The following is a 14,406-nucleotide window of genomic DNA, read 5'->3' on the forward strand; positions in this document are numbered from 1 at the left end:
ATATGCCAGGGACGCTGATACACGGTTTGCTTGCATTATCTCATTTCTTCCTCACAAATAAACCCGTGAGATACTATTTTTATCCCCACTTTAAAGACACAAATGTAAGGCACAGAGGTGAAAATGATTCCCCCAAAGATTGAAATCCAGGCCGACTGACTCCACTCCGAGCTTCTCAGTCTTTCCTGGCAGTAAAACGAGAGAACGGAGGACCTCAAAGGGATGCCACGAGAGTACAATGAAATAATGGATGTGAAAAGGCCTCGGTGAACAAGTGCAAGGGATAAGGCCTACCCACTTGAATCACTGTTAAAAACTGGTTACCCAGGGCCCCTGACCAACGGTTTCTAGTTCCAACCCAGCCCCTTCTCCGCCCAACCCACAGCGATATCTTTGAATCTCTTTCTCTATCTCCTCGGATCCTGCCCCCAAACACTTGGCTGAGCCGCGGACGGGAGAATAGAAGGTACGCGCGCGAGCAGGAGGCGGGGCCTGCCGCCCCGATCCGTACCGGGGGTGGCTTCTGCACATGCGTCGTGTCTGTGGCTCCAGCTGCCCCCTCGCTGCAGCGAATCAGAGCCCGCGGCGCGCTCGAGACGTATTAACGCTCAGTGAGTCGTTGCGTGCGAGGGGGGCGACGTAAGGGCGCTCCGCGAGCCCGTCTCTCCTCGAATGAAAGGAAACAACCTCCGGCGACAGAGCCCCGCTCCCAGGCGCTGCTGGAGAACCGAGATCGACTTCTTTCTCTTTCCCCTCATTGGCACTTGTCCTCTGCCGTTCGCCTCTGGGCCCCGCCGGTGAGTCCCCACGGTACCTTGGGGCCCCTCGTTCTCTGCCCGGCGGGAGAAGACAAGGAGGATGGCGGTGGCCAGGCCGCCGCCCCTGCCCGTTGTTAAGGGGGACTCTTGGTGGTCTCGCTTTATTGTCAGGGACCCCAGAAGCGCCGTTCATTGAAGGCGCTTGGCAAAGAGGCTGCTGAGAAAAGTGCTTCGGAGGAGCCAAGGGAGAGGTTAGGCTTCTGCCTAGACTTCGGGGGAGGGGGCGCAACATTTAAGGAGGAAAAAATACTGGGAATTTTTAGTCTTTGCCATCGCTTAGGACATATTTGGGAAGGAGGGAGACTCCCAGTTTGGGAAGAGTAAGAGGAAGGACTGATAGGATGGCAAGAAGGTTACCCTTACGGAATGAGGAAAAACTCCGGGGTGGGGGGAATTAGGGGTGAAACTGCGATAGGGAACGAAGACTACTAGAGGGCGAACTCTTGGGGGGAGGAGGGTTCAGGAAAGTGGTAGGGTGATATTTTCCTGGATCCAGGAGGATTGGAAAAGGACAATTAGGGTACCCTGACTTTACGGCCGAAAGGAACCTGCTAAAGTGTTTTAGAGGAGGATAGTTTTTGCGAGTTTATCTAGCGCTTGATTAGAGGGAGATCTTGGAGTCTAGTGTGTATTAAGGAATAAATAACGGAGAGGATCCGGTACGTTATGTGTACCATCCTTTATTATATGAACGAACAGCACGGCATTCTTTTGAAATTTGTTCGTTTCGATATTCTGCGTGGAAGTTGAAAAATCCTTTATTTTTGAAAACCATTTTAATTTTACCGGCTTCCTATATAATATCAGGTCTTATTCATACAGTTCAAATTCTTTCTCTACCCTTGGGTTTGAAACAACTGGAAAATTCCTTCAGTTTCCTTTTGAATAACCGCAAAAAGCAGTGCGAAGCATGTAATAATATCGTGCAACCAAATTCAGGTGCCCTTCCGGTTCATCTCTCATTCGTTTATTTCTCCCCAGTGTAACTTTCCTGACAGAAATACTGCTTCTTGGATCATGTTTATATATTTTGATCTGTATATTTTGACTTGCTTGCGTGTGGAATTGGATCTTCCGGAACTGCAGGGTTTTTTTGTTTTGTTTTGTTTTGTTTTTCTGTGAAAATGGTCTTCCAGATAACCAGACATTGAATGAGTTGGTTCTTGAATGCTCTCCTTGATGTTTCAGGTTATTTCCACCTTGGTGCCTTACAGCATCTTGGAAAATCAGAAATGCGTTGATTGCTTTAGCCTAACTAATTGGGCTTTTATGTTTTTTCAGACATTTAAATTATGTTTCTCACGCTGTTATCCTTGCCTCTGTATTTCTGCTTTATAACATTATCCATAATGTTACGTTTCTTTTAAGGAAAAGGTTTTATTGTTGGGCGAAAGCATCAAAGTTTGATCCCTGCGTGCCCTGACAAACCTTTTAGGCTAGAATTAAAATGCCATGTATTCTGTGGATCATTATGAACCCCTTAATACTGGTCCTTGGAATGCCCTTATTCTCCTTAAGTAGAGAACACAAATGTGACAGCATTAGAAAAAAATCTGTATTTTTATGATAAAGACATTTTTGCTAGGAGTCATTGTTTCCATGATGTTCTCCACTTCATGTTTTACAAGGAGGCTGTAAAAAAAATTAGCAAGATATGCACAGATGCATTATTTGAATTTTAGTGGAAAAATCCATTTAGTCATTGCACATTGGGGAAAGTTTTTAATTGATTTGGTGCACTTTTGTGTGTGTTTCTGTTCACTTTACAAATTATATTCAAACTGATTACAGAAAAAATACACTAGAATATTTTTTAATGCAAAACAGAATGTACCTTTTTTTCTCTTTTAGATTTTGAGATTTTTGATATGTAGAAAGGTAGGTTCTGAAAATTAGGATGAGAAATTTACCTGTTTATAAATGGAAAGAGGCAGAATTCAATATGGATAAAATTTGGGGGACACCATTTTCAGAATTAATTTCAAGAACAAAAAGTGATTTTCTAATCTAGGAATTCACTTTATTTTAGGCTGGTTTTATAGATTATGCGAGGGTCATACCAAATTACATATTAAAGATGCCCTTTTAGATGGGGTTCGTAATGTGCCATCCTTTCAACTGGCCAAGGATGACCGGGAGAACTGATGAATACATTACAGTGGTTTCAGAGTGCTTACTGTTCATTGCATAGTAGTAAAGAAAGCTAATTTAGAACTCAAATAGCAAATTTTGGTGCTATTTATGAATTTTGATGTTTTGCATATTTAATTCTAAAGATTTTGGCAGCTATATTCTTGATAAAGCAACTGAACACATATTTGCCTGAGCAAATGCAAACACACTTCCCCTTTTGTTTCTTTTGTTTCTCTGTTATGTTCTCTTTTTTTTTTCTTTAATCCTAAAAGTATTTGCTGCCTGTTTTCAATCAGTTTCACGGTTTATAGCCAGTGCTATGAATACAGTACTGTTGTAAAGTATCCGATGCCATTTGGAAAAGTGAGGTATTTAAAATTGTAGATAGCATTAAGAGTATGTTAAACCTATCAACGTACACTGTCAGGGCCTTTGAAGTTTCACTAAAAAGAAAAACCTAGATATACATTGATGCGAAGACCTGCTTCTTTGTGGCTTCATGTTAAATTTTAAGTATCTGCATTTTTATGTTGTAAAGCACTGAATGGTTTGCAGCTAACCCCTTGCTGGCACCCAGCTGCTGCTGTTCCTGCTGGTGAACAAGTGCTTCTGAGAAGGCTCCAATGTAGTGTTAGTGAGACCAATTTTTTCAACATAGTATTATGAAAATGTTCAAATATGTGGGGAAATGAAAAAATGTTGTAAATTTTAAGACAAAAAAAATGAGATTTTATTGATTGAAGTGTGTGCTGTGGCAGCCTGGGTCCTGAGCTCCTTAGTTCTGTTGATTTGGGAAAACTACACAAATCAAATAGCGGAATTACATTTGTTTAGATTCTTCTGAAGAATCCATGTTGAGATTGATGATCTCAATCTGAAACCTTCCATGTTAGAGCTTTTCTTCCTTTTTTTGTTTGACTATACTACCTATAATTATAATTTGACTAATTTAAGACTCATTCAGAAAAATTTTCCTTTCTTTATACAGTATTACTAATTTAAGTATGAAAGTTACTGCATTTAGAACAGTGTCAGTTTGTAACTTTAATAAGCAGACTTTTGGAGTAAATCTCAGATAGTATAGTTTGTTTTTAGAAATAAATGGTACCTAAAGCCTGCATTTTTGAATAGACTGTTATAAAGCTTAATTTTTTTCTTTACTTACAAAAGGATTACAATAGCAAAATTTAACAAAGACGTATATATGATTTTTTAAACTTGAAAATAATTCAGATTTCAAAAATAATTGTTCCAAAATCATGGTTGTGCAAATTCATTTCTTTGTTGTTGGATTATCAATATGTGAGCTTTATGGAATAGTACAATTACAGAATTCCATTCACTCAGGATAATGTGTAGTTCTCTGAGTAGTTTTTGCACTGCTTTTAGATATATAATTCTGTCTCCTGGAAGGGGCACCTAGCTAAACATGAAAAATGTTTTTCATTAATTATATCAGCAGATGATTATTTTAATATCACACATTGTACATGTTTTATTTATCTATGCATAGCTAGTTCTAATTATTTCAGATATCCCCTAATTTGAGAGCAGTTTGATTTTTCTCAGTTACTTCATTAATTTGTGTTTATGCATACATAATACATATTTTTTTAATTACAGAGGCATCTTAGGTCTCAATATTAATATGTCTATACTAAATAGCTATTTTAAGATGCATATATTAAAACTTAGGTCACATATTAAACAACTTACATGACTATGCGTAAACTGATTTTAAAACAAAATTAACCATTTTGTTGCCCTTCTTGTTCTCTGTAGCATTTCTTGAGGCATAAAGTGGCATTCTAAAGGCAATTTAAAAATCATGTCAAGCTCAGTTGAACAGAAAAAAGGGCCTACAAGACAGCGCAAATGTGGCTTTTGTAAGTCAAATAGAGACAAGGAATGTGGACAGTTACTAATATCTGAAAACCAGAAGGTGGCAGCACACCATAAGTGCATGGTAAGTATATGGGCAGCAACCAAGAGACCTGAAACCATAAGAGGCTTAACAATGAATACTCCTGAATACTTAAAAAAAAAAAAAAGAAAGAAAAGAAAAAGCCAGTCAAATTTCTAAGAAATGGTTTCTCACTAATGCTATGCCAGTTTTACTCGAATATTTCCTTTTAAATTTGACATCTTATTCACTGTTTCTCTGTAATTTCTTTATATGTGAACCTTAATTTTTTTTAAATGTAATTTATAGCTCTTTTCATCTGCTTTGGTATCATCACACTCTGATAACGAAAGTCTTGGTGGATTTTCTATTGAAGATGTCCAAAAGGAAATTAAAAGAGGCACGAAGCTGGTAAGTTGGTATTTCTGCCTCTTGAGAATAAAACTTACTTTAAGCTCATTAAAGAGGAAATTGCTTATTTTAGAGTGTATTGCATTATTAACTGAGTGTAATTTTTTTTATTGCAGTCTTAGTTTTTCCCCAAAATCAGCAAATTGTAAGGTTGTGTTTAACTTTTATTTGCCACTCAACAAAAAAGGAATGAATCATATTTATATTATTCAAATTTTTTTTCTTTTCAAAAAGAATTAAAATCTTGGAGGCTGTGTTGACTTAGAAAACAATCAGTTTACTTAATTTGAGTGCCTCATGTACTAAAGTCTTCATTCAGGTATATTTTCATAATTAAATTTGATATGTTTTCATCTTCCATGATAAAGTAATTGTGATCATTACAAAGGAAGATAGGGACAGACCCCTTTCAATAGGAAAATGTTAGCAATTGCTGAACAGTGTATTTTACCGTGGTTCGGCTATGTAACACAGCATTTATGACTTTGGATATCTTTGGTGAATTTTACAGTTTTTCTGAAGCTATGCTAATGTTCCTGCAGTTGCCTTCACTACCAAGTAACCAAATTGGCAAGATACTATATTGCTATGTTGGAAAAGTAGTATCATCTCACTTGGTATTTGATACATTATGGTTTACATTGAAACAGTTTCTTTTCATTTGGTTATTTTTTTCCCCCGAGATCTTTATTGAAGTTACATCTGTAAATACCTTCAGTAGCTTCACTCTCAAGTGTTTCATTATTTTAAAGATGGATTTGGCTGAACATATATCTATGTTCTTACACACTGAGTAATCTTATTTCACAAATAATCTGGTGGGATGGGGGAGCTATCATTTTGATATCAGGAACAATCTGTTTTGAAAAGTAGTCCATTTTGTGGTATTGGGGGGGACAATATGAAGAAGTTCAAAGATAACATTTGGGATTTCTTTTAGGATAAATAGTCTCGAACCCTAGAATCAGGATTGGCACAAATGGGTATTCAGAAGTCAGGTTTTGCTGTAGTGAGACCTTAGCTGTGAAAATGTTTATCTTCCCCACCCCAAAACTGTAGATAGCAATAGAATGCTCCATTAAAAAAAATCTGATTTAAAAAACGGTGGTTTTAGATTTCTTCATGTTACTGTGGCTTGCTGAGTTTTGAGAACCAGAACACTATGTTTTTATTTCCTAATCCTTAAAAACAAATTCAGATACAAATAAAGAATACTATTTACTTGAAACTTGTTGTACTGTAAACCTGATCACCTCATTATTTATTTCTTGGCATTATGAATATTCCTGGAAACTGCTTCTATGTCCTGACTTGTTAGCATTCTTGTTACTTAACATGGTTGCTCTAGTCAGAACAGGAGCAGTTTTGGTCCCTAATGTTACTGTGTTATTAACAAATGCAATGCCTAGTTTTATACAAAGCAGCAGCATACAGCTGGTAGTATTGCTAAATTCAATGGAGATTTAATTTATTTGGACCTGTTTGTGCACAAAGCATCAGAATTTTGTACAGATTTCATTGTTATAAATTGTTTTGTTTAATTTTTAATGGTGTGGTGTAGAGAGTTAATTTTTTCCCACAAGTGTAGTGAGTTATAAATAACTAAATATTGTTCCTCGATCTAGGGAGTAGGATAATATTGGGGCTTAAGACCACAAGCTATAGTAAGACTTACATTTGAATCCCAGCTCTGCCACTGACTAGGTGGGTGACCGTTGGCAAGGTATTTACTTCTCTAGACCATATTTCCTTCACCTGCCAGAAGGAGATAACAATAGCACTTGCCTCCCAGGGATCCTGTAAGAATTAAAAGAGACTTTATAGGGCTTAGCACGGTGCCTGGCACATGGTTAAGTCTTGATAAATAGTAGCTACCATTATAGTTATTGTTTGTAAGTAACAATAAGATGCTGCTCATATTGTTGTGGGCTAATGAAAAGCATGCTCGGCTGGGAAGTCATGAGGCCTGTTTCTCAGTAACTCTGCCACTGACACTATGTAACTTTAGACAAGTCATTAACTTATTTGTATTTTCACCAACAGTAAATGGATAATGCTGTATCACTACTTACTGAACAGTGATGTTGCATAACTAAGCAGTGCTCTAAAAGAAAACGTTACCTTAAGGAAAGGTGTTTTGAGGCCCTTTTGAGACTGTGGGCATCCGTCACTGAGGAATAGTGGCAGAAGGAGAGAACTTTTGAGCCTGGGTATATGGTTTTCTCCCTTTCCTTCTCTTAAAATGCTGGGATTTAAATAACTTACCTAGGGGCTAGGACTAGAGTAGCATTTATAGGTTTAATGTTGAAATAATTTTTAAGTCTCTTTTTAGCCTTTAGTTTTGCCCCTTCCATTATGTCATTTTACATAAAGTACTATCAAGTAACCAAAATTCTAGATTTCAGTTTTCTTTTTTTCACTTTTCCCTGTGTAGATTTGTCTATGCAATAAAAGGTTCATAAATCTAATAGAAAGGGAGAAAAAAAGAGCTTCATGTAAGTAGATAAACTACATATAAACTAGATAATCACCTTCCCTAATTGACTTTTTAAGGCATTTTATCCTGTGAGCCTATTTTCCCTGGCTCCTGTTCATCCAGATTTCTAGGTGAGAAGTAGGTCATGAACACCCACTGAAAATAATCAAAAACAGGGGCGCTGGTCCGTGGGTACATTTAAGACAGGTTCCAGTCTGTATCTCGTGCTGGCTCCAGAAATTCTCACTTGCCCCAATGAAAAGTATAGACAGAAGAGGCTGGGGTTTGAGCTGAACGTAAGTAAGTAGCCAGATGAGTCAGCGTCTTGAGAGGATGGGAAGTCAGAGTAGAGCAGGATGTACAGGTGGCACGTTTCTGTGTTCTTGATGCCATAGACCATTTTCCAGGGTTTTCATGTCAGCCACAAGGATCAGGGGAGGGAAGCCATTCCACATGGACATATATATTCATCTCTTTTACACCACATTTCAGCACCAAGATGGACCAAAAAACATTTGCCAGTGTACTAAGGTTTTTATAATGTGAGGCTCTGTTTTTGCATTTAAGACAGATACATATTTTTCCAGAATGGTTTCTAGTTTCTCTTGAAGCCATATATAGAGATACCACATCTGTACCATACACTCTTATTCTCCAGCCATCTAGCCAAGAAATGCAAATTTCCAAGTAAAATTATGAGTTCTCATCACTGTTTCCATTTTTTTTAAGGAAACACTCGAGAGGAGTATATTTGAAGCACATACTCTTGTTGGATGAAACTAGGTGGTGAGATCATTAGGAGTATCTGCATCAGATAGTTACTGTTCTAATTGGTACCTGTGTCAGGTATCGCAGACTCTTAACAACAGAGAGAATTGAGAAGGTCATTTAGTTCACTTTTCTTCCCCTTAAGCAAGATTACCTACAAGCCATGTAAGAGATTTTTGTCTGTCTTACTTTAAAATGTATCAAGAAATTGCATTTCTACCCAAGTAACCTTAAACAAGATCAGTATTATATAACACTCTTCACAGTTGAGAAATTCATTCTTTTGTATAACTCAAGTATCTCACGTAATTTAAAACCATTTATTCTAGGTCTGTCTCCTACCAGTAAAAGAAGTATTTGGTCCTTTCTATATTAAAAATGAAAAGTCCTTCATGTACCTGATGACTATCCTCAGGCCATTCCTTAACTTTCCCTCTTTCAAACTAAATTTTACTCACATGTCTTAAGAAATCCTCTGAACATTTTTCCTGCTTTTTCCAGTGGCAGAAATAGCTAACATTTATTGAACACTTAATATGTGCTAGAGACTGGGTTAAGTACTTTATATGATCCTTTTTTTTTTCTTACATGATCCTTTTTAATCCTCATGATCATACTGTGAAATAGGAAGAGATAGGAACTTTACAGATTAGGAAGCTGAGGCTCAGAGAAGTTAAGTAACCTGACTGGTCATATGGCAGTAAGTGGCAGAGCTGGAATTTGAATCCAGGACCAGTTAACTCTAAAGCCAGAACTCTTAATCACTAGGTTATAATAGACTGCATTTTAAGCTACCTAACCCCAAAATCACATTTTTAAAATGTAGTGATTAGAGCTTAGTTTTCTAATAAAGATGGAAATATTACTGAATGTAGTACATAGTCAGACTCTTATTAATATATTCTGTTAATAGCATTGTTAGTTTTTAGGACAAAAATTCGATACACATACTATGTAAGAATATTCTGAGTATTACCCTCAAGATATTTTCTTGTAGCCTCTGAAAATAAAAAGACCAATTCTGTGTAGTCTTTACTTTGTTATTTACTCAGTACCAGTGGAGTGCTTGGCACTCCAGAGAAACAAGGTGTCTGATTTTGACAGTTTATGATCTAGATAGTGTATATGCCATGAGACTGTATATATGACAGTTTATAAAAATACACCTTTTTGTTCTGTGTGGGAGGAGTCTTGCTGTTTTTAAGTAGTTAAGGCTGCTTCCTAGAGATGGCAAGTATTTAAAAAAAAAAAGGCTGAGTCCACAAAATAGATTAAGTATACCAGAATGGGTCATTAAGACTGGCAGTAATGGATTAGAGTTGAGAAAGGTGGGATGATTGTGGGGTCTTTAAACATTAGACAGGAATTTCAACTCAGATAGGAAGGGAGGGGAAGGGCAAAGCCAGATTTTTCAGGGGACAAGTGATCTACAGTAGTCATGTGGAGAATGAAATATAATAATGGCAGCATATTTGTCTGCTGTACATAGATGTCCTGCAGGCATCTTAAATGTAACCCGTCTGTACCAGTAGTCATCATCTCCCAGCCCTGAAACCTAAGTCTCTTTCTGAATCCTTTACCTTCAATTCTTCCTTTTTTCACATCATTCAGATTGGTTCTATTTCTGGGATGTCTCAGCCCACTTTTCTTTCTTATTGCAACCCTAGATCCAGTCTACTTCTTCCCATCCTTCCAACATACTGCTAGTGATTACTTGTTCTGTACTTTTAAAACCTAATGTTACTCCCTGACACCAAACCTTTACTGATTCTCCGCTGCCTACAGAATAAAACCCAGAGGCCTCAGACTGCCCTTCAGAAGCCCTGTCGTAACCCACCTTTTCCACTCCTTCTCTCATTCCCTCTCCTCTCGGATTCCCAGGCCTCCCCTGCGTGTCCCCACTGCTGTGCTCGTACTGATGTTACTCATCTCCTAGCTGCTTCTCAGAAGTTCGGCCTGTTTTTGAGTCCAACTCAACCTTCAGCTCTGCCGCTGAGTTTCACACTGTGCATTGTGTTTGTCGCACGGGTGGAAGGCATTCTTCTCCACGGTGTTGTGAACTCTGCGAGAGTAGAGCCTGTTCCGTTTGCCTAGTGTAGGATTAAGCAGGGGAAATGCATGGAAAACACTTAGCCCGGTGCTTGACGTCTCATTTGCGCTCAGTAGTACTCTAATAAAAAAGTGGGCACTCATTAATTGTTGGTTGAATTTCAGGGAGAGAAGAGCTTCAATTGGGTAATAGTGTGAAGCTTTAATAATGGGCTAGGTGTAAATTGACCAGGGAAGTAATGGTATAGCGTAAATCTCTCTGTTTTGGTTAATCGGTGTTTTACTGTTGTTTGCAGCTCTAGTGGTTTGAAAAGGAAGGAGAGAAATAGAGAGGAAAAAACCAGATTGGTTATTTGTTCAGGATGGTGGAGAGCTGTGTATGCCTCAGATATAAATGCGGCAGGGGTGGGGTGGGGTTCACATTTCCTCAACCTTCACTCTCCCAGTTGAGTGTTATTTTTGTTGTTTTCCTTAGGCATTATATTTGTCAAGGCCTCCATCTAGAGTCTAGAATTCATCTGTCTGTCCATTTATCGGATACTTAATTGAGTGCCTACTTTGTACCACGCACAATGCTAGACACATTGTGTGCAATCATGAATAAATGTAGTTTAGCCTTAGAAGTATGTAAAGAATGCCACAGGAGAGCTGGGAGAGAGGACCATAATTAATTCTACCTGAGAAGTCAAAAGACTTCACAGAAAGTGACATTTGAAATGTGTTCCACTGGGAAAATGATGCTGTAGAAGTCAAAGGGGGAAGAGTTGCAAGGAGGAGGAAGTACTTTTGACAAGTATGAAGTAAGTATTAAATGCCAGTGCTATTTAAAGTAGAGTGTGTGGCTCATTTAGCTTTCAGTAAGGGTAAAGTGGAGCACCCAACATGTATAGAATGCTACCACTGCTTACTACATACAAAGAAACAGAAGATGCCAGGTGTCTGGTGTGCTACTAAATCCTTAGAGGAGTGGTACTTAATTATCAAATCAGAAGTGCAGGGGTTGCAGATAGGTGTCTTTTGAAAAAGGTTTCCAAGTGAATTTTGATGAGCACTCTCGGATATGGACCATTGCCTTAGGACAGGGGTTGGCATACTTTGTGTAAAGGATCAGATAATAAATACTTATGGTTTTGCCAGCCCTATTGTTTCAGTTACAGTCACAGATAATACACAAAAAAGTGAGAATATCTGTGTTCCAGTAAAAGTATTTACAAAAACAGGTGGTAGGCTAAATTGGGCTTGCAGGACCCCTGCCTTAGAGTATTTTGAGGGGAAAACAGGTAAATTTTTTCCTGAAGATTTGTTCGCTGATCTCATTGTCATCTGTGTAACTAAGTGTACATGATTATGAATGTATTTGTATAAATGTGAAAATCTTTGAAAGCTCAGATTGTGGCATACAGATTAGTTGTAATGTGTGCAGATATTTTACCTGCCATTTATATGAAATGAACTTTGCTTTACTTTGGAGGTGATTAAGGAGAATGAATGTAAGGCAGAAGAGAAACTTCAAGTCCAATGATGGAGAAAATCAGGTCTTTGACTATTACTGAATAAGTTAATTTTTTAAAAATTCACAAACGTTTCCTTTGCCTTCGTTTAATACTTCTTTGTAATTGAGAATACTGTAAATTTAATGTATCTCATTATATAATTACTTCTCACTTTTTTGTGTTGGGACGAGAACCCAACCTAATAAAAGAATCTTGCGTGGTCTTGGGAGGATGTCTTGGTACTTATTTGAGCATGGATATGTATCTGGTGTTCTTCACAGGTTTAGTATAGCAAGCAGCAGAGCGGTTTAGAGTATCCTCAGCCTGAAAGACAACTTGCATCTTAGAAGAGCTTGAACGTAAAGATGTGAGCTCAGAAAAACTGTCTGAATCTTTCAGATGAATAAAAGAAACTGTAAAAGCTCTAATAAGATAATTTATATTCCTCATCAGTGATTCATAAAGTTGGATGGAGTTGGAGTATGTGATATTGAGAGCAAGGTCAGGAGACCAAGTTAAGTAAGAGCTTGATAGGCTTACTTAGTTCTTTGCCCTCTGATTTCCAAAAGACTTCTGAAATGATTTATCCCGGATCTGAATAGATAGTCTGTTACTCTAGTAAAAACAAGGACTTTTCCATGGCCCTGTTTTTTAGAAGCACTTGGAACTTAAGGTCTTCATTTATCGAGTTTGTCACTTTTCAATGACTTTGACAGCTTTCAGATTTTATTTTTATTTTCTAGCTTTCCATTTAGCCCTACTTATTTTATTATATAACCCTTATTATTAATAGTATTTTATTGTTGTTTGTGTTTTTATGAGCCCTTCTTCAAAAAATGCTGTATGTTTTTAAAAAAATGTAGCATTTAAAAATGCTGTATTTAAAAAAAAATAGGAAAAGCCAAAAACAGTTGTGAGTCCATGTTTTACCCTCCTGTGCAGTGGTATTTTTTTAGGAGTTTTTAACAAATAAAATGGGCAACGTCAGTTAACCAGGTAATTCAGAGGACGTTCTGGTTTTTAATTATGTTGGGTATGTGAGGTCTTAGTGTAAATAAAACGAGGAACCTGGAATAGGAACATTTTTTTAGGCAGCACAGAAAACCTGCTCCCACTGCCCTGTCCTGCTTTCTAGTTTTTACTGGAGGTAGTGTTACCTGTTATTAAAATCAACACACACACAAAAAGCCCCAAACACCAGCATAAGGTGAACTGCTCTCACTTTTTTTTGGTCTCATGTTTCCTGCGAAAATATCCTATAGGTACCCTGTTCCAACTCCAACTGCTTTTGATATTTTTTCTTGCCTACAGACTCTTTGAAACCTCTCGCGTTCTCCATACATCTGTAGCAGTTTTCTCAGAGCAGGTGTCTTGAGAGTAGTAACTACGTGGCTGTGAGAATTTCTCTCTCTACACTGGTGGTCAGTTACATGCACAGTAGACACATGGAAGTTAAACCGGGCAAAGCAAAGGCTTAGCCCTTCCTCCTTTGGTTCCATATGGTTCTATCTAGCCTTCTGATTCCAGCTTTTCCCCAGGAGCCTTCTCTCTCTGCCTAGCCTCGAAGTTGGCAGTCTCATTTGGTTTACCTTGGATCTATCTGTGGTCTTGGTTGAGTTTTTCCTGAGCTTCCACCATAGCTACTAAGAAAGCAGTCTTTTTCCTTTTATTACTGAAGACTCCTTCCCTTTGCAAACTGAATTTCAGTCCTGGCCTAGTTCAGCTGACTGAGGAGCAGGTATGTATGTCCCAGCCTCTGGCTCCTGCCAGACTTTAGCAAAATCATAGTCCTTTCAGTTCCTGGGTCTCCTCTCATGCGTGACTTAGTTCCTCTTTCGTCAGTGGGGCAGCTCCATGGGGCTGTGCTTAGGTGGCACAACTTCGCCTTAACAGTAGAGCTTCACGGGCAGTAGAACCTTGGTTACCAGGGGCGGGAGGGGGGCAAATGGGGAGATGTTGGTCAAAAGGTATTAAGTTACAGTTATGTAGGATGAGTAAGCCTAGAGGTCTGCTGTACAGCATGATGACTAGTTAATAATGCTCTGTGATATCCTGGAAATTTGCCGAGAGTACCACATGCACAAAAAAATGGTAACTATGAAGAGGTGGATATGTTTATTAGCTCCACTGTAGTAATCATTTCACTGTGTATATTTCTCTTAAAACAATCATGCTGTACATCCTATATTTTTTTTTATTTAAAAATTTTCAAAGATAATATGATATGCAAACATAAGTAAGAGGATGGATGGGATCTCTTTTTCCAATCTCATTTTGGAAGAAGTAATTGATTATTGAAGTTTATTAGGTCTACTAGGTAGCAAACTGAATAGAGGAGTAAAAGTGAAAGAAAAA

The 14,406-nt window shown here is 38.0% G+C and overlaps 1 protein-coding gene across 8 annotated transcripts in view; it reads left to right on the forward strand.

The window, feature by feature from the left end:
* The first annotated feature begins 617 nt into the window (after positions 1-617).
* The window catches only part of PHF6 (PHD finger protein 6), a 45,220-nt gene continuing 31,431 nt past the window's right edge, over positions 618-14,406 (forward strand). For 5 of the 8 annotated variants that reach the window (XM_015249284.3, XM_015249286.3, XM_072955967.1 and 2 more), the window contains exons 1-3: positions 618-797; positions 4,734-4,917; positions 5,164-5,265. In XM_015249284.3, coding sequence (XP_015104770.1) covers positions 4,780-4,917; positions 5,164-5,265 — 240 coding nt within the window. In that variant the 5' untranslated portion in view covers positions 618-797; positions 4,734-4,779. The remainder of the gene's footprint in view (positions 798-4,733; positions 4,918-5,163; positions 5,266-14,406) is intronic. The other 3 variants (XM_015249288.3, XM_006215974.4, XM_031671314.2) reach the window with 2 other exon arrangements.

This window comes from Vicugna pacos, chromosome X (assembly GCF_048564905.1).
Source record: "Vicugna pacos chromosome X, VicPac4, whole genome shotgun sequence".
Taxonomy (NCBI): Eukaryota; Metazoa; Chordata; class Mammalia; order Artiodactyla; family Camelidae; genus Vicugna; species Vicugna pacos.